Source organism: Oncorhynchus clarkii, chromosome 12 (genome assembly GCF_045791955.1).
Source record: "Oncorhynchus clarkii lewisi isolate Uvic-CL-2024 chromosome 12, UVic_Ocla_1.0, whole genome shotgun sequence".
Classification (NCBI taxonomy): domain Eukaryota; kingdom Metazoa; phylum Chordata; class Actinopteri; order Salmoniformes; family Salmonidae; genus Oncorhynchus; species Oncorhynchus clarkii.
In genome coordinates, this window is record NC_092158.1 from 89,766,408 (window position 1) to 89,783,806 (window position 17,399).

General features: G+C 43.4%; 1 protein-coding gene across 1 annotated transcript in view; it reads left to right on the plus strand.

Moving 5' to 3' along the window:
- LOC139421601 (NLR family CARD domain-containing protein 3-like) overlaps positions 1 to 17,399 on the plus strand; it is a 126,082-nt gene that overhangs the window by 72,844 nt on the left and 35,839 nt on the right. Inside the window, exon 11 of the mRNA XM_071172656.1 lies at positions 5,748 to 5,904. Coding sequence (XP_071028757.1) covers positions 5,748 to 5,904 — 157 coding nt within the window. The remainder of the gene's footprint in view (positions 1 to 5,747; positions 5,905 to 17,399) is intronic.

Genomic DNA, 17,399 nt, shown 5'->3' on the forward strand with positions numbered 1-17,399 from the left:
TGTATTTGTTATTTCACATATTCGTTTATTGTTTTTGTATCTTATAGTGTTCAGTGCTTTTGTTATTAAAATCGTCAGGAACACATACGACGCCGCATCTTGGTCCAATCCCAAAATCTGCCGTTACAGGAACACCCACCCACAGAGTACCAAGCGGCGTGGTAACGGGCAGCAGCAGCAGCAGCAGCGGCTAGCATCACAAGACTCCTGGACATGGGAGGAGATTCTAGACGGCAAGGGACCCTGGGCACAGCCAGGAGAATATCGCCGCCCCAAAGCTGAGCTGGAGGCAGCGAAGGCAGAGAGGCGCCGGTATGAGGAGGCAGCACGGCGGCGTGGATGGAAGCCCGAGAGTCTGCCCCAAAAATTTATTGGGAGGGGGGCACACAGGGAGTGTGGCTAAGTCAGGAAGGAGACCTGTGCCAACTTCCTGTGCTTACCGGAGAGCGAGAGGGACCGGGCAGGCAACGTGTTATGCTGTGGAGCGCACGGTGTTCCCGGTGTGGGTGCATAGCCCGGTGTGGTACATTCCAACTCCTCGTATCGGCCGGGCTAGAGTGGGCATCGAGCCAGGTGCCATGAAGCCGGCTCTACACATCTGGTCTCCGGTGCGTCCCCTTGGGCCGGCGTACCTGGCACCAGCCTTACGCATGGTGTCCCCGGTTCGCCAGCACAGCCCAGTGCGGGCTATTCCACCTCGCCACACTGGTCGGGCTACGGGGAGCATTCAACCAGGTAATGTTGGGCAGGCTCGGTGCTCAAGAGCTCCAGTGCGTCTGCACGGTTCGGTCTATCCAGTACCACTTCCACGCACCAGCCCTCCGGTGGCAGCCCCCCGCACCAGGCTGTCTCTCCGTCTTCTGCCTACAGAGTTTCCCGCCTGTCCAGTGCTGCCAGAGCCTTCCTCCTCTCCAGTGCTGCCAGAGTCTCCCGTCTGTCCAGAGCTGCTAGAGTCTCCCGTCTGTCCAGAGCTGCTAGAGTCTCCCGTCTGTCCTGAGCCGTCAGTCAGCCAGGAGCTGCCAGAGCCGTCAGTCAGCCAGGAGCTGTCAGAGCCGTCAGCCAGCCAGGAGCTGCCAGAGCCGCCAGCCAGCCAGGAGCTGCCAGAGCCGTCAGCCAGCCAGGAGCTGCCGGAGTCTCCCGCCTGTCCGGCGCTGCCGGAATCCCCCGTCCATTCGGGACCCATGTCTAGGGTTCCCAGTCCAAGGTCTGTGGCGAGGGTCGCCGCTTTAAAGAGGCCACGGAGGTGGGCGAAGAGGCGCACTAGAACTTTGGTGAAGTGGGGTCCACGTCCCGCACCAGAACCGCCACCGCGGACAGACGCCCACCAAGAACCTCCCCTATAGGTTAGTTGTCTCTGATTGAGAATCATACTTAGGTAGCCTGGGTTTCACTGTTGGTTTGTGGGTGTTTGTTTCCGTGTCTGTGTTTTTGACCACATGGTACTGTTTCGGTTTTGTTATTTCACATATTCGTTTATTGTTTTTGTATTTCATAGTGTTCAGTGCTTTTGTTATTAAAATCGTCATGAACACTTACCACGCCGCATCTTGGTCCGATCCTTACTCCTCTTCAGACGAAGAGGAGGAAATCTGCCGTTACACAGATTTAGATTGTATTGAGTATATAGTCCACACCATATCTATTTTGACATTGAAGCTAACATTTTAAATATGGCTCTATACTCCAGCATTTTGGATTTGAGATCAAATGTTTAATATGTGTTGAGTATAATGTAATTCGAGGGGATTTTCATACATATCTCTTTCACCGTTTAGAAATGAAAGCACTTTATGTATCTAGTCCCCCCATTTGGAGAAGTGTTACGGTTTTCTTCGGGTGAAAGAGAGTCGGACCAAAATGCAGCGTGGTAATTTTGATACATGTTCAATTAACGAATAAACACGATAATACAAAAACAATAAACGGAATGTGAAAACCTATACAGCCTATCTTGTGACAACAAACACAGAGACAGGAACAATCACCCACGAAACACTCAAAGAATATGGCTGCCTAAATATGGTTCCCAATCAGAGACAACGATAATCACCTGCCTCTATGTCACGCCCTGGTCTTTATATTTTGTGTTTTCTTTATTATTTTGGTCAGGCCAGGGTGTGACATGGGTTTATTTATGTGGGGTGTTTTGTCTTGGGGTTTTAGTAGGTATTGGGATTGTGGCTTAGTGGGGTTCTCTAGCAAAGTCTATGGCTGTCTGAATTGGTTCTCAATCAGAGGCAGGTGATTATCGTTGTCTCTGATTGGGAACCATATTTAGGCAGCCATATTCTTTGAGTGTTTCGTGGGTGATTGTTCCTGTCTCTGTGTTTGTTGTCACAAGATAGGCTGTATAGGTTTTCACATTCCGTTTATTGTTTTTGTATTATCGTGTTTATTCGTTAATTGAACATGTATCAAAATTACCACGCTGCATTTTGGTCCGACTCTCTTTCACCCGAAGAAAACCGTAACACTTCTCCAAATGGGGGGACTAGATACATAAAGTGCTTTCATTTCTAAACGGTGAAAGAGATATGTATGAAAATCTTCATTTATTTGGTCAGGCCAGGGTGTGGCATGTTTTTTTTTATGTGGGGTGTTTTGTCTTGGGATTTTCGTACGTATTGGGATTGTGGCTTAGTGGGGTTTTCTAGGTAAGTCTATGGCTGTCTGAATTGGTTCTCAATTAGTGGCAGGTGATTATTGTTGTCTCTGATTGGGAACCATATTTAGGCAGCCATATTCTTTGAGTGTTTCGTGGGTGATTGTTCCTGTCTCTGTGTTTGTTGTCACCAGATAGGCTGTATAGGTTTTCACGTTCCGTTTCTTGTTTTTGTATTATCGTGTTTATTCGTTAATTAAACATGTATCAAAATTACCACGCTGCATTTTGGTCCGACTCTCTTTCACCCGAAGAAAACCGTAACAGAATCACCCACCACAACAGGCCCAAGCGGTGTGGTGACAGGCAGCGGCAGCAGGAGCAACAAAGGTTGGATTATACGACTTGGGAGGAAATAGACAGGTGGGCGGTCGACCCAGAGAGAGTGCCGGAGCCCGCCTGGGATTCGCTGGAGCAGTGCGAAGAGGGCTATAGGAGAATGGAGTTGGAGAGACAAGCACGGCGGCGCGGAAGGAAGCCCGAGAGTCAGCCCCAAAAATGTATTGGGGGGGGTCAGGGAGAGTGTAGCAGAGTCAGGGTTCAGACCTGAGCCAACTACCCCTGTTTATTGTGAGGAGCCAAGGAGGAGACCAGAAACGGAGCCTGTGTTGGAGGTGAGCGAAGCAGAGACTGTGAAGGAGTTAATGGAGAAATTGGAGGAGAGAGTTATGAGGGAGTTGCTGTGTTGGTGCTTTAGGTACGGAATTCGCCCAACTGAGCGTGTTGGGGATTTGATGGCACCTGGGTCAGCGCTCCATACTCGTCCTGAGGTGCGTGTTAGTTGGCTGGTGAAGCCAGTCTGCATGGAGCAGCCAGAGCTGCCAGTCTGCATGGAGCAGCCAGAGCTGCCAGTCTGCATGGAGCAGCCAGAGCTGCCAGTCTGCATGGAGCAGCCAGAGCTGCCAGTCTGCATGGAGCTGCCAGTCTGCATGGTGCAGCCAGAGCTGTCAGTCTGCATGGAGCAGCCAGAGCTGCCAGTCTGCATGGAGCAGCCAGAGCTGCCAGTCTGTAAGGAGCTGCCAGTCTGCAAAGAGCTGCCAGTCTGCAAAGAGCTGCCAGTCTGTAAGAAGCCGTCAGAGCTGTCAGTCTACATGGAGCAGCCAGAGCCGCCAGTCAGCGTGGAGCAGCCAGAGCCGCCAGTCAGCGTGGAGCAGCCAGAGCCGCCAGTCAGCGTGGAGCAGCCAGATCCGTCAGTCTGCCAGGATCCGCCAGTCAGCCAGACTCTTCCAGATCTGCCAGTCAGCCAGACTCTTCCAGATCTGCCAGTCAGCCAGACTCTTCCAGATCTGCCAGTCAGCCAGACTCTTCCAGATCTGCCAGTCAGCCAGACTCTTCCAGATCTGCCAGTCAACCAGACTCTTCCAGATCTGCCAGTCAACCAGACTCTTTCAGATCTGCCAGTCAACCAGACTCTTTCAGATCTGCCAGTCAACCAGACTCTTTCAGATCTGCCAGTCAACCAGACTCTTCCAGATCCGCCAGTCAGCCAGGATCTGCCAGAACCACCAGCCAGCCAGGATCTGCCGGATCCAACTACCTGCCTGAGCTTCCTCTCAGTGCTGAGCTTCCTCTCAGTGCTGGGCTTCTTCTCAGTGCTCGGCTTCCCCTCAGTGCTGAGCTTCTCCTCAGTGCTGAGCTTCCCCTCAGTGCCGAGCTTCCCCTCAGTGCCGAGCTTCCCCTCAGTCCCGAGCTTCCCCTCAGTCCCGAGCTACCCCTCAGTCCCGAGCTACCCCTCAGTCCCGAGCTACCCCTCAGTCCCGAGCTGCCCCTCAGTCCCGAGCTGCCCCTCAGTCCCGAGCTGCCCCTCAGTCCCGAGCAGCCCCTCAGTCCCGAGCTGCCCCTCAGTCCAGTGGGATTCTGGGTGAGGACTACTAGGCCATGGTCGGCGGCGAGGGTGGACTATCCTAGGACGCGAGGAGGAGGGACTAAGACATTGATAGAGTGGGGTCCACGTCCCGCGCCGGAGCCGCCACCATGGACAGACGCCCACCCGGACCCTCCCTATTGTTTTTGATGTGCGTCCGGGAGTCCGCACCTTAGGGGGGGGGGGGGGGGGTTCTGTCACGCCCTGGTCTTTATATTTTGTGTTTTCTTTATTCTTTTGGTCAGGCCAGGGTGTGACATGGGTTTATTTGTGTGGTGTGTTTTGTCTTGGGGTTTTAGTAGGTATTGGGATTGTGGCTTAGTGGGGTTCTCTAGCAAAGTCTATGGCTGTCTGAATTGGTTCTGAGAGTATCTGAGGATCAAGTAGAACGTAAGTGAATATTTAATTGCTATTTGTGAATTTATGAATCCTGTGCCGGTGGAAAAATATTTTGATGTGGGGCTCCATCCTCAAACAATCGCATGGCATGCTTTCACTGTAATAGCTACTGTTAATCAGACAGTGCAGTTAGATGAACAAGAATTTAAGCTTTCAACCGATATAAGACACTTGTATCTACCTAAATGTTTAATGTCCATAATTTTAATTATTTATTTGAATTGCGTGCCCTCCAGTTTCACCGGAAGTTGTCCAAATCGTGGGACACCTAGGCTTAAGAAGTTTTAATACACTATTAATGAATTTGTCAGAATACCTAAGACTTCTCCAAATGGGGGGACTAGATACATAAAGTGCTTTCATTTCTAAACGGTGAAAGAGATATGTATGAAAATCCCCTCGAATTACATTATACTCAACACATATTAAACATTTGATCTCCAATCCAAAATGCTGGAGTATAGAGCCATGTTTAAAATGTTAGCTTCAATGTCAAAATATATATAGTGTGGACTATATACTCAATACAATCTAAATCTGATACCTCACTGTCTGTATTTTGACTGATACTGCTTTTTAAACTGGTCTGGTCAGTCTAATCAAATATTTGTACTTGTATTTTTCTCTCTACAGGCAATACAGTACTTTGATGAATTGTTTTTTCTAATAATGATACATTCATTTATGAATAGATTGCCAGGTTTCAGGACACTGATATCTCTGAATATTTTGAAAAAATATACTACCACTATTTTCACCACCAAATAATAGCAGTGTGGTTTTAAAATTATTTTACTCTTTGCAGGCTGTCAGGCTGTCAAGTCACAGAGGAAGGCTGTGCTTCTCTGGTCTCAGTTCTGAGGTCAAACCCCTCACACCTGAGAGAGCTGGACCTGAGCTACAATCACCCAGGAGACTCAGGAGTCAGACTGCTCTCTGCTAGACTGGAGGATCCACACTGCAGACTGGAGAAACTCAAGTAGGTAGAGGGTTTATGTCAATGTTCATATCAGACATGTTTAAGTTATCAGGCTGGTTAAGACAAACATTATTACCAGCTCGTTGGCCAACGTTTTATGCTGTGTGTGTGTGTGTGTGTGTGTGTGTGTGTGTGTGTGTGTGTGTTCACATGGATCACTCAATGACTGTCTGTTCTTCTGCTTACCTCCACAGTGTGGAACATGGTGGAGAGTATACAATGAAACCTGGGCTTAGAAAATGTGAGTGTTGACTGCTGTGAAGAATATGACTAAGAATAGGTCTTAATTCAAGTCAAGTCAAAGACCACCATCATTACTTACTTGGTCATATTAAATATAAGCTGCAGTTCTACAGAAGCAAAAATCACAGACACCAAAGTTTAGAAATTCTAATGTGAATGATGATGATTTCTAAAATTGTGTCTGCTTTCATCCATCAGATGCCTGTGATCTCACACTGGACCCAAACACAGTAAACAGACTCCTCTTTCTGTCTGAGGAGAACAGAAAGGTAACGCGTAGGAGAGACCAGCAGCCTTATCCTGATCACCCAGAGAGATTTGACTACTGGAGCCAGGTGCTGTGTAGAGAGGGTCTGACTAGGTGCTGTTACTGGGAGGTAGAGTGGAGCGGGAGTGAGGCTGATATAGGAGTGACATATAAAGGAATCAGCAGGAGAGGAAAGGGTAAGGACTGTCTGATTGGGTTTAATGACAAGTCCTGGCATCTGTTTTGCTCTGACAACATTTACATGGCCGTGCACAAAAATAATCACACTACCATAGACATTCCCCCCTCCAGTTTCCATAAAGTTGGAGTGTATCTAGACTGGCCAGCCGGCACTCTGTCCTTCTACAGAGTCTCCTCTGACACACTGACCCACCTGTACACATTCCACACCACATTCACTGAGCCCCTCTATCCAGGGTTTTATGTTTATAAATCCTCAGTGTCCCTGTGTCAGGTGGTCCCTGTGTCAAACACAACATGATGGTTCACTCTAATCATGTGTTTTATGTTTGATCACAATATGACATTTAAATACATGGAGTAACACACACGTTTGATCCAGTTTATTCCTGTAAATAAAAACCATGGTAACTCTGTGTCGGTCTCTTTCTGTGATCCTGAACCCTTGTGAGAACGGTTCAGATGCACCACACACACACACACACACACACACACACTGAACTCATACACACAGGACACACACACACACACACAGACTCACACACTGGAAAATCCCACACACACTGGACACACACACACACACTGACACACACACACACACTGACACACACACACACATACTGGACACACACCCACACACGACACACACCCACACTGGACACACACAGGACACACACACACACACACACACACACACACACATACTGGACACACACACTTGACACACACACACACACACACACACACACACAAACACACACAGTGGACAGGTCACACAGACACTGGACACACATACACACACTCACACACTGTAACATCACACACACACTGGAAACACACACGCTGCACACACACACATACACACACATTTGTATTTATTTTCTGCCAAAGCAGCAGCTACTCTTCCTGGGGCCCAGCAAAATTAAGGCGGTTAATACAATTTTAAAACATTACAATATGTTCACATATTTCACAAGACACTGGGTGCCCTCAGGCCCCTACCACGTATCTACAGTACTAAATCCATGTGTATGTATAATGCGTATGTTATTGTGTGTGTGCGTGTGTGTGTGTGTGTGTGCCAATGTTTGTGTTGCTTTACAGTCCCCGTTATTCCATAAGGTATTTTTTTATATGTTTTTTAAATCAAATTTTACTGTCAGTTACTTTATGTGGTATAGAGTTCCATGAAGTTATGACCTGAGGGCACACACTCTCTAATAGGCTTAAACTGAAGATGTGGCAAATAGGAGTGCCAATATCGTCTGCTATTATCCTCAGTAATTTTCCATCTAGATTGTCAGACCCCGGTGGCTTGTCATTGTTGATAGACATCAAAAAAACGTTCACCTCTTCCACACTGACTTCACAGAATTCAAAAGTACAATTCTTGTCTTTCATAATTTGGTCCGATATACTTGGATGTGTAGTGTCAGTGTTTGTTGCTGGCATGTCATTGCTAAGTTTGCTTATCTTGCCAATGAAAAAGTTATTAAAGTAGTTTGAAATATCAGTGGGCTTTGTGATCAATGAGACATCTGACTCAATGAATGAAGGAGCCGAGTTGGAATTTTTCCCCAAATGTCATTTAAAATAGAGCCCTTCTTTTTAAACTGGTCTGGTCAGTCTACTCCAATATTTGTATTATACATTGTTCTATCTACAAGCAGTAGTTTGATAATTTGTCATTTCTGATGTAATGACACATCCATTTTTAAATAGATACAGTGCCTTGCGAAAGTATTCGGCCCCCTTGAACTTTGCGACCTTTTGCCACATTTCATTACTCTTTACAGGCTGGCAGTCTGTGGAGTCAAAGAGGAAGGCTGTGCTTCTCTGGAGCTCTGAAGTCAAATCCCTCACACCTGAGAGAGCTGGATCTGAGTAACAATGACCTGAAGGATTCAGGAAACTGAACTGTGTCATCTGCAAACTTAATGATGGTGTTGGCCAGTCGTGCCTGGCCATGCAATCGTGGGTGAAAAGGGAGTACAGGAGGGGTCTGAGCACGCACCCCTGAGGGGCTCCAGTGTTGAGGAATTGCATGGCAGATGTGTTGCTACCTACCCTCAAAACCTGGGGGTGGCCCGTCAGGAAGTCCAGGATCCAGTTGCAGAGGGAGGTGTTTAGTCCCAGGATCATTAGCTTAGTGATGAGCTTTGAGGGTACTATGGTGTTGAACGCTGAGCTGTAGTCAATGAATAGCATTCTCATGTAGGTGTTCCTTTTGTCCAGGTGGGAAAGGGCAGCGTGGAGTGCAATAGAGATTGCATCATCTGTGGATCTGTTTGGGCGGTATGCAAATTGGAGTGGGTCTAGGGTTTCTGGGATAATGGTGTTGATTTGAGCCATTACCAGCCTTTCAAAGCACTTCATGGCTACGGACGTGAGTGCTACGGGTCTGTAGTCATTTAGGCAGGTTGCCTTCGTGTTCTTAGGCACAGGGACTGTGGTGGTCTGCTTGAAACATGTTGGTATTACAGACTCAATCAGGGAAATGTCGAAAATGTCAGTGAAGACACCTGCCAGTTGGTCAGCACATGACCGGAGCACACGTCCTGATAATCCGTCTTGCCCCGCAGCCTTGTGAATGTTGACTTGTTTAAAGGTCTTACGCAGGTCGGCTACGGAGAGTGTGATCACACAGTCGTCTGGAACAGATGGTGCTCTCATGCATGCCTCAGTGTTGCTTGCCTCGAAGCGAACATAGAAGAGATTTAGCTCGTCTGGTAGGCTCGTGTCATTGGGCAGCTCGTGGCTGTGCTACATTTTGTAGTCTGTAATAGTTTGCAAGCCCTGCCATATAAGGTGAGCGTCGTATCCGGTGTAGTATGATTCAATCTTAGCCCTGTATTGACGCTTTAACTGTTTGATGGTTCTGGTTTCCGAGTTGGTCATGGGTGCACCTCAGTCACGCTCAAGGTCCTAAACGATATCATAACCGCCATCAATAAAAGACAATACTGTGCAGCCGTCTTCATCGACCTGACCAAGACTTTCGACTCTGTCAATCATCGCATTCTTATCGGCAGACTCAATAGCCTTGGCTTCTCAAATGACTGCCTCGCCTGGTTCACCAACTACTTCTCAGATAGAGTTCAGTGTGTCAAATCATATGTTTTCCGGACCTCTAGGAGTCTCTATGGGGGTGCCACAGGATTCAATTATTGGGCCAACTGTTTTCTCTGTATATATCAATGATATTGCTCTTGCTGCTGGTGATTCTCTGATCCACCTCTACGCAGACAACACCATTCTGTATACATCTGGCCCTTCTTTGGACACTGCGCTAACAAACCTCCAAACGAGCAACAAAGCTATACAACACTCGTTCCGTGGCCTCCAACTGCTTTTAAATGCTAGTAAAACAAAGTGCATGCTCTTCAACCAGTTGCTGCCGGCACCCTCCCGCCCGACTAGCATCACTACTCTGGACAGTTCTGACTTAGAATATGTGGACAACTTCAAATACCTAGGTGTCTGGTTAGACTGTAAACTCTCCTTCCAGACTCACATTAAGCATCTCCAATCCCAAATTAAATCTAGAATCGGCTTCCTATTTCACAAAAAAGCCTCCTTCACTCATGCCGCCAAAACATACCCTTGTAAAACTGACTACCCTATTGATCCTTAACTTCGGCGATGTCATTTAAAAAATAGCCCTCAACACTCTACTCAACACATTGGATGCAGTCTATCACAGTGCCATCCGTTTTATCACCAAAGCCCCATATACTACCCACTACTGTGACCTGTATGCTCTCGTTGGCTGGCCCTAACTACATATCCGTTGCCAAACCCACTGGCTCCAGGTCATCTATAAATCTTTGCTAGGTAAAGCCCCGCCTTATCTCAGCTCACTGGTCACCATAGCAACACCCACTCGTAGCACGCGCTCCAGCAGGTACAGTTGAAGTCGGAAGTTTACACACACCTCATACTTTTAAACTCAGTTTTTCAGAATTCCTGACATTTAATCCAAGTTAAAAATTCCCTGTCGTAGGTCAGTTAGGATCACCAATTTATTTTAAGAATGTGAAATGTCAGAATAACAGTTAAGAGAAGGATTTATTTCAGCCTTTATTTATTTCATCACATTCCCAGTGGGTCAGAAGTTTACATACACTCAATTAGTATTTGGTAGCATTGCCTTTAAATTGTTTAAATTGGGTCAAACGTTTGGGTAGTCTTCCACAAGCTTCCCACAATAAGTTGGGTGAATTTTGGCCCATTCCTCCTGACAGAGCTGGTGTAAGTTAGTCAGGTTTGTAGGCCTCCTTCCTCACACACACTTTTTCAGTTCTGCCCACAAATGTTCTATAGGATTGAGGTCAGGGCTTTGTGATGGCCATTCCAATACCTTGACTTTGTTGTCCTTAAGCCATTTTGCCACAACTTTGGAAGTATGCTTGGGGTCATTGTCCATTTGGAAGACCCATTTGTGACCAAGCTTTAACTTCCTGACTAATGTCTTGTGATGTTGCTTCAATATATCCACAATTTTCCCTTCCTCATGATGTCATCTATTTTGTGAAGTGCACAAGACCCTCCTGCAGCAAAGCACCCCCACAACATGATGCTGCCACTCCCATGTTTCACTGTTGGGATGGTGTTCTTCGGCTTGCAAGCCTCCCCCTTTTTCTTTCAAACATAATGATGGTCATTATTGCCAAACAGTTCTATTTTTGTTTCATCAGACCAGAGGACATTTCTCCAAAAAGTACAAGCTTTGTCCCCATGTGCAGTTGTAAACCGTAGTCTGTCTTTTTTATGGTGGTTTTGGAGCAGCTTCCTTGCTGACCGGCCTTTCAGGTTATGTCGATATAGGACTCATTTTACTGTGGATATAGATACTTTTGTACCTGCTTCCTCCATCATCTTCACAAGGTCCTTTGCTGTTGTTCTGGGAGTGATTTCCACTTTTCGCACCAAAGTACGTTCATCTCTAGGAGACAGAGAGACAGTCTCCTTCCTGAGCGGTATGACAGCTGTTTGGTCCCATGGTGTTTATACTTGCGTACTATTGTTTGTACAGGTGAACGTGGTACCTTCAGGCGTTTGGAAATTGCTCCCAATGATGAACCAGACTTGTGGAGGTCTACAATTTTTTCTCAGGTCTTGGCTGATTTCTTTTGATTTTCCCATGATTTCAAGCAAGGAGGCACTGCGTTTGAAGGAAGGCCTTTAAAGTCATCCACAGGTACACCTCCAATTGACTCAAATGATGCCAATTAGCCTGTCAGAATCTTCTAAAGCCATGAGTCATGATGATTTTAACATATTGGACCATGTAGCCTATATGAGTGGTCTCAATTATCAGATGTGCTATTAGGCATAAGCATTAACACCTGTAGCCCAACTGATTCAGCATAGTGGCTAGACCTCTGCAGACAGGCGCACAGGTTGCTATGGTGTGTTAGAGTGTCATGCAGGAAGCCACAGAGTGGATAACAACAGCCTCCCTCGCAGTAAAGTAGTATTTCCTGGCATTGGCCTGCTGGACACCTCAGACATTTTGGGCATCAGCAGATTGAATCTGAAATACATAAAGAACAAAGACATACAAATAGACAATGAATTGCTGTCCAAAAAAAATGATATTAGATATGTCATTTTATCAGAACATAAAGCATTGAAACATGATGTTACCAATTGTAACCGTGTTTGTTGTTATTTACTGGACATTGCATATTGATGATGACTTCTGGAGTACTTAGAATAGCAATCTAGAGCCACTACCTGTTCCAGACGCTGGACAAGCAAGCCCCTGGTACCGTCGCAGGAAGTGGTCCAGTGCACGCAATAGGTGTCCTTCCCCATCGGGTCCTGCCAATTCTGGTGGGCACCAGCGGTGTGTGCCCAAGAGCCTGGAAGCTGTTCACCAGGTTTGCCCTGTTCAGTGGACTGGTGTGGTAGAAGGTGTACAGTCGTGGACCATAATTCCACCATAATTTGCAAATAAATTCATTAAAAATCCTACAATGTGATTTTCTGGATTTTTTTTCTCATTTTGTCTGTCATAGTGGAAGTGTACCTATGATGAAAATTACAGGCCTCTCTCATCTTTTTAAGTGGGAGAACTTGCACAATTGGTGGCTGACTAAATACTTTTTTGCCCCTCTGTCTATTGCTACAGATGTAGGATCTTCATTTGAGTCAGTTTGCTACAGGAGTAAAATGGTCCTGAAGCAACAGGACATTTGAATTATTATGTGGATTATAATTAATGGACATTTTTCAAGTGGAAAAGTGGAAATTACAAACTTCTGAAGCCTTTTTAAACCTCAAATACACAACACATTTTAGTTATCCTGCAACATGGTGATTAAATGAAGATCCTACATCTGTACAGAGCTTGTCTTCATCTAAACCAAGGCAGTTTGCATTATTAGCAATGGCGTTATGACTGTCAGCTGCTGTAAATCTATGTGATTGGATGTTATAGACCACCATCTGAACAGTTTCCTTCACTGTGCTGTGGCCCTCACCAACCAGCCATCTGGCCCATAGAGTCTAAAGGACTACACACTATATGCTGCACACCACATCAAACCATCTCTGAACTGTACACTACCATCTGGCCCATGAAGACTAAAAGACCATACACTCTAAGCTGCACACCAATTCAAACCATCTCTGATCTGTACACTAGATAACTGCACTATACTTCATTAGCACATTATTCATCTCTCTTAGATAGATTTATACTGATACTGTAAATGTGTATATCCATTGTATATCAACTGTATACCCACTGTACTGTATATTTGTATATCCACTGTATACCCACTGTACTGTATATTTGTATATCCACTGTATACTCACTGTGCTGTATATGTGTATATCCACTGCTCTATGCTCACTCTACCTAGTTGTGTATAAGGTTGTACCTAAACTTTGTGTAAACTCCTCTGTCTGTATTCTGTCTCTAAATGTTGTCTATCACTAGCAGCACCATGTAACGTTATGTGCACAGATGTAGGATCTTAATTTAATCACCCCCCACTGCAGAATAACTTTCCTGCAATGCAGGACATTTAAAACATACAGTGTATTTGAGGCTTAAAAAGGCTTCTGAAGTTTGTAATTTCCTCTTAGAAATTTCAGACTTGAGTTTCCCTAATGAAAAATGTGTCAATGTATTAATTATAATCCATATATTCCTGCTGTTGCAAACTGGCTCAAATTAAGATATGTATGTGGAAATGTACTTGGTGAATAAAGGTGATTCTGATTCTGCAACGGTTGAGTCTCTAGATGTCCTTGCTGTGCTGGGGAAATAAATATTGATTTAAACTGGTACTGGTTATGACCAAACTCTGAGGGCATGTTGTTTGTTAAATTTCACCCAATTGATAAAGGCAGCAGCTACAAGACTGAACCCAAAAGACGTAGGGTCACTACACTATAGAGGAACTATGATACAATTAAATTATCATCTGAAATGTAGAGGATCACTATATTATAGAGGAACTATGATACAATTACATTATCATCTGAAATGTAGAGGATCACTACACTATAGAGGAACTATGATACCTTTACATTATCATCTGAAATGTAGAGGATCACGACACTATAGAGGAACTATGATACAATTACATTATCATCTGAAATGTAGAGGCTCACGACACTATAGAGGAACTATGATACAATTACATTATCATCTGAAATGTAGAGGATCACGACACTATAGTGGAACTATGATACAATTACATTGTCATCTGAAATGTAGAGGATCACTATATTATAGAGGAACTATGATACAATTACATTATCATATGAAATGTAGAGGATCACTACACTATAGTGGAACTATGATACAATTACATTATCATCTGAAATGTAGAGGATCACTATATTATAGAGGAACTATGATATAATTACATTGTCATCTGAAATGTAGAGGATCACTATATTATAGAGGAACTATGATATAATTACATTATCATCTGAAATGTAGAGGATCACTATATTATAGAGGAACTATGATATAATTACATTATCATCTGAAATGTAGAGGATCACTATATTATAGAGGAACTATGATATAATTACATTATCATCTGAAATGTAGAGGATCACTACACTATAGAGGAACTATGATACAATTACATTATCATCTGAAATGTAGAGGATCACTACACTATAGAGGAACTATGATATAATTACATTATCATCTGAAATGTAGAGGATCACGACACTATAGTGGAACTATGATACAATTACATTGTCATCTGAAATGTAGAGGATCACTATATTATAGAGGAACTATGATATAATTACATTATCATATGAAATATTAAATGTAGAACTAGGATATATGAATATTGATATATTGAATTTGACTTGCCCAGGTAAAGTTAGCGCCATTTTGTATGATTAAACTGACACGTACCAGGAGAAATATACTGTTAGGTGTGGATGTTTCACTTCCATTCACTATACTATAATTACACCATTAATTTAATTTCTCTACACACTTTATAATAATCCCTGGCAGGATTCTCACCTTGTAGCCTGAATTCACAACTAGAACATGTCAAGACATTGAGATATGTTCCGTTCTGCTGAGAGAACACCTTCCTGATGACTAGCGCTCTGTATATTCTGATGGATGAGGCCTGAGCTGGAATGTGAAGCTAACTGAAGCTTTAAAAAAACAGTATTTCTAGCTTGATTCATAGTTTACCCCTCAGGCTACGTTCAGGTTTCAGCATCAGGCAGAGATCAACAGCTGAGTCTTAGGCTACCATCTGGGTCGTATTCATTAGTTTACAATGCAGCCAAGAGTATTAAAATGTTGCATAAACAGTTTACACCAAATGCTGTACAATATGAACTAATCTGCTTCCGTTGCCAAACATTTTGCTGCAGTGTGCACTAATGAATACACACAACCTGTTTTGAGGAAGTGTAATTGTTGTTAGTCTTTCTACAATATTTATTAGTCTCTCTTTCACACTAAATACCTTCCTGAGTCAAAAGAGTTAACAGTAGATTAGAAAGAGAAAGTGTTTGTTTGTTGCTTGTTGTGTTTTAAGAAGACAAGCCTGTAGGCCTATGATACAGTACACACTTAGAAAAAAGGGTTCCAAACGGGTCCTTCGTAGGAGAACAATTTTTGGTTCCAGGTAGAACCCTTCTGGCACACCTGTAGAACCCTCTGTGGAAAGGGTTCTTCATTGAACCCAAATGGGTTCTACCTAGTATCAAAAAGGGTTCAACAAAGGGTTCTCCTATGGGGTGTCATAGCTGAATCAGAATTAGTTGGGTAACATAGATAAATAAGATGTTTTATTGTTGCATCATAATATGCTCATGTGAGATACTTGTCATTAGAATGTCTCTTTTTGGACTATACTGTCGGCAGTTGCATTTTCCTTTCTTCTCTAGGGAAAAGTAACTTGAGTCCCAGAGAGGGGAGAGGTCAGGCTTGTCTTTTACATGTCCGGTAATATGCAGAATATCAGAAAGGGAGAAGTCAGAATTTAACAGTGTCTTCCAATGTGAATGTATCTGTTAAACCATGTGATTAACCTCACATTTCTGGTTCGTCCGTGACTTGTTTCCTGCTTGTAGCAGGCTGTGGTTACAGGAATCCTTTTCTCTAACTAGAAGTTCTTTGATTTCATGAGATAATTTTTTTTTGCAGTAATGCAAGTCAAGGTGTCCTTGGATGAATGTCAACAATATTTATAACCAGCATTGCTAAATGAACTGTTGTAATAAAAAATAATTAAAATAATTAGATTTACTGTCACAGACACCGGATAGGTGCAGTGAAATGTGTGGTTTTACAGGGTCAGCAATAGTAGTTTGGCACCCGTGGAGCACATTAGAGTTAAGTGTCTTGCTAAGGGCACATCAACAGATTTTCACCTTGACAGCTCAGGTATTCAAACCAGCGACATTTCAGTCCAACGCTCTAACCACTAGGTAATCTGACCAGACCAGTTCACACCCTAAATAAAAACAATGTCCAAATGTCCCTGAAGAGGTACTAGGAGTATGATTTTAATCGCATTGAAATGCAAATACCCAGATAATGGTAAGAAATATAGCAAATAAAACATGTCAAATTTAGCTAATATAAAGAAAATGACAGAGTTGACAGGAAGACAATGTCAAAATATATCTGAAGTATAAACATTCTCCGTGTTGAATTAGTTCATACCTTATGGATAAATAAAGCTTGAGGGTAACTACAATACAACATTCAAAACATGAAAAATAAACTACATAACATCAGTATATACAGTTATACTATATATAGTTAGAACTCCAACTGTTTCCATCAAACAGAAAAACAACAAGAACGATTGATCAAAACATTTAGATTTTAAATAAACTACATAACATCAGTATATACAGTTATACTATATATAGTTAGAACTCCAACTGTTTCCATCAAACAGAAAAACAACAAGAACGATTGATCAAAACATTTAGATTTTAAATAAACTACATAACATCAGTATATACAGTTATACTATATATAGTTAGAACTCCAACTGTTTCCATCAAACAGAAAAACAACAAGAACGATTGATCAAAACATTTAGATTTTAAATAAACTACATAACATCAGTATATACAGTTATACTATATATAGTTAGAACTCCAACTGTTTCCATCAAACAGAAAAACAACAAGAACGATTGATCAAAACATTTAGATTTTAAATAAACTACATAACATCAGTATATACAGTTATACTATATATAGTTAGAACTCCAACTGTTTCCATCAAACAGAAAAACAACAAGAACGATTGATCAAAACATTTAGATTTTAAATAAAC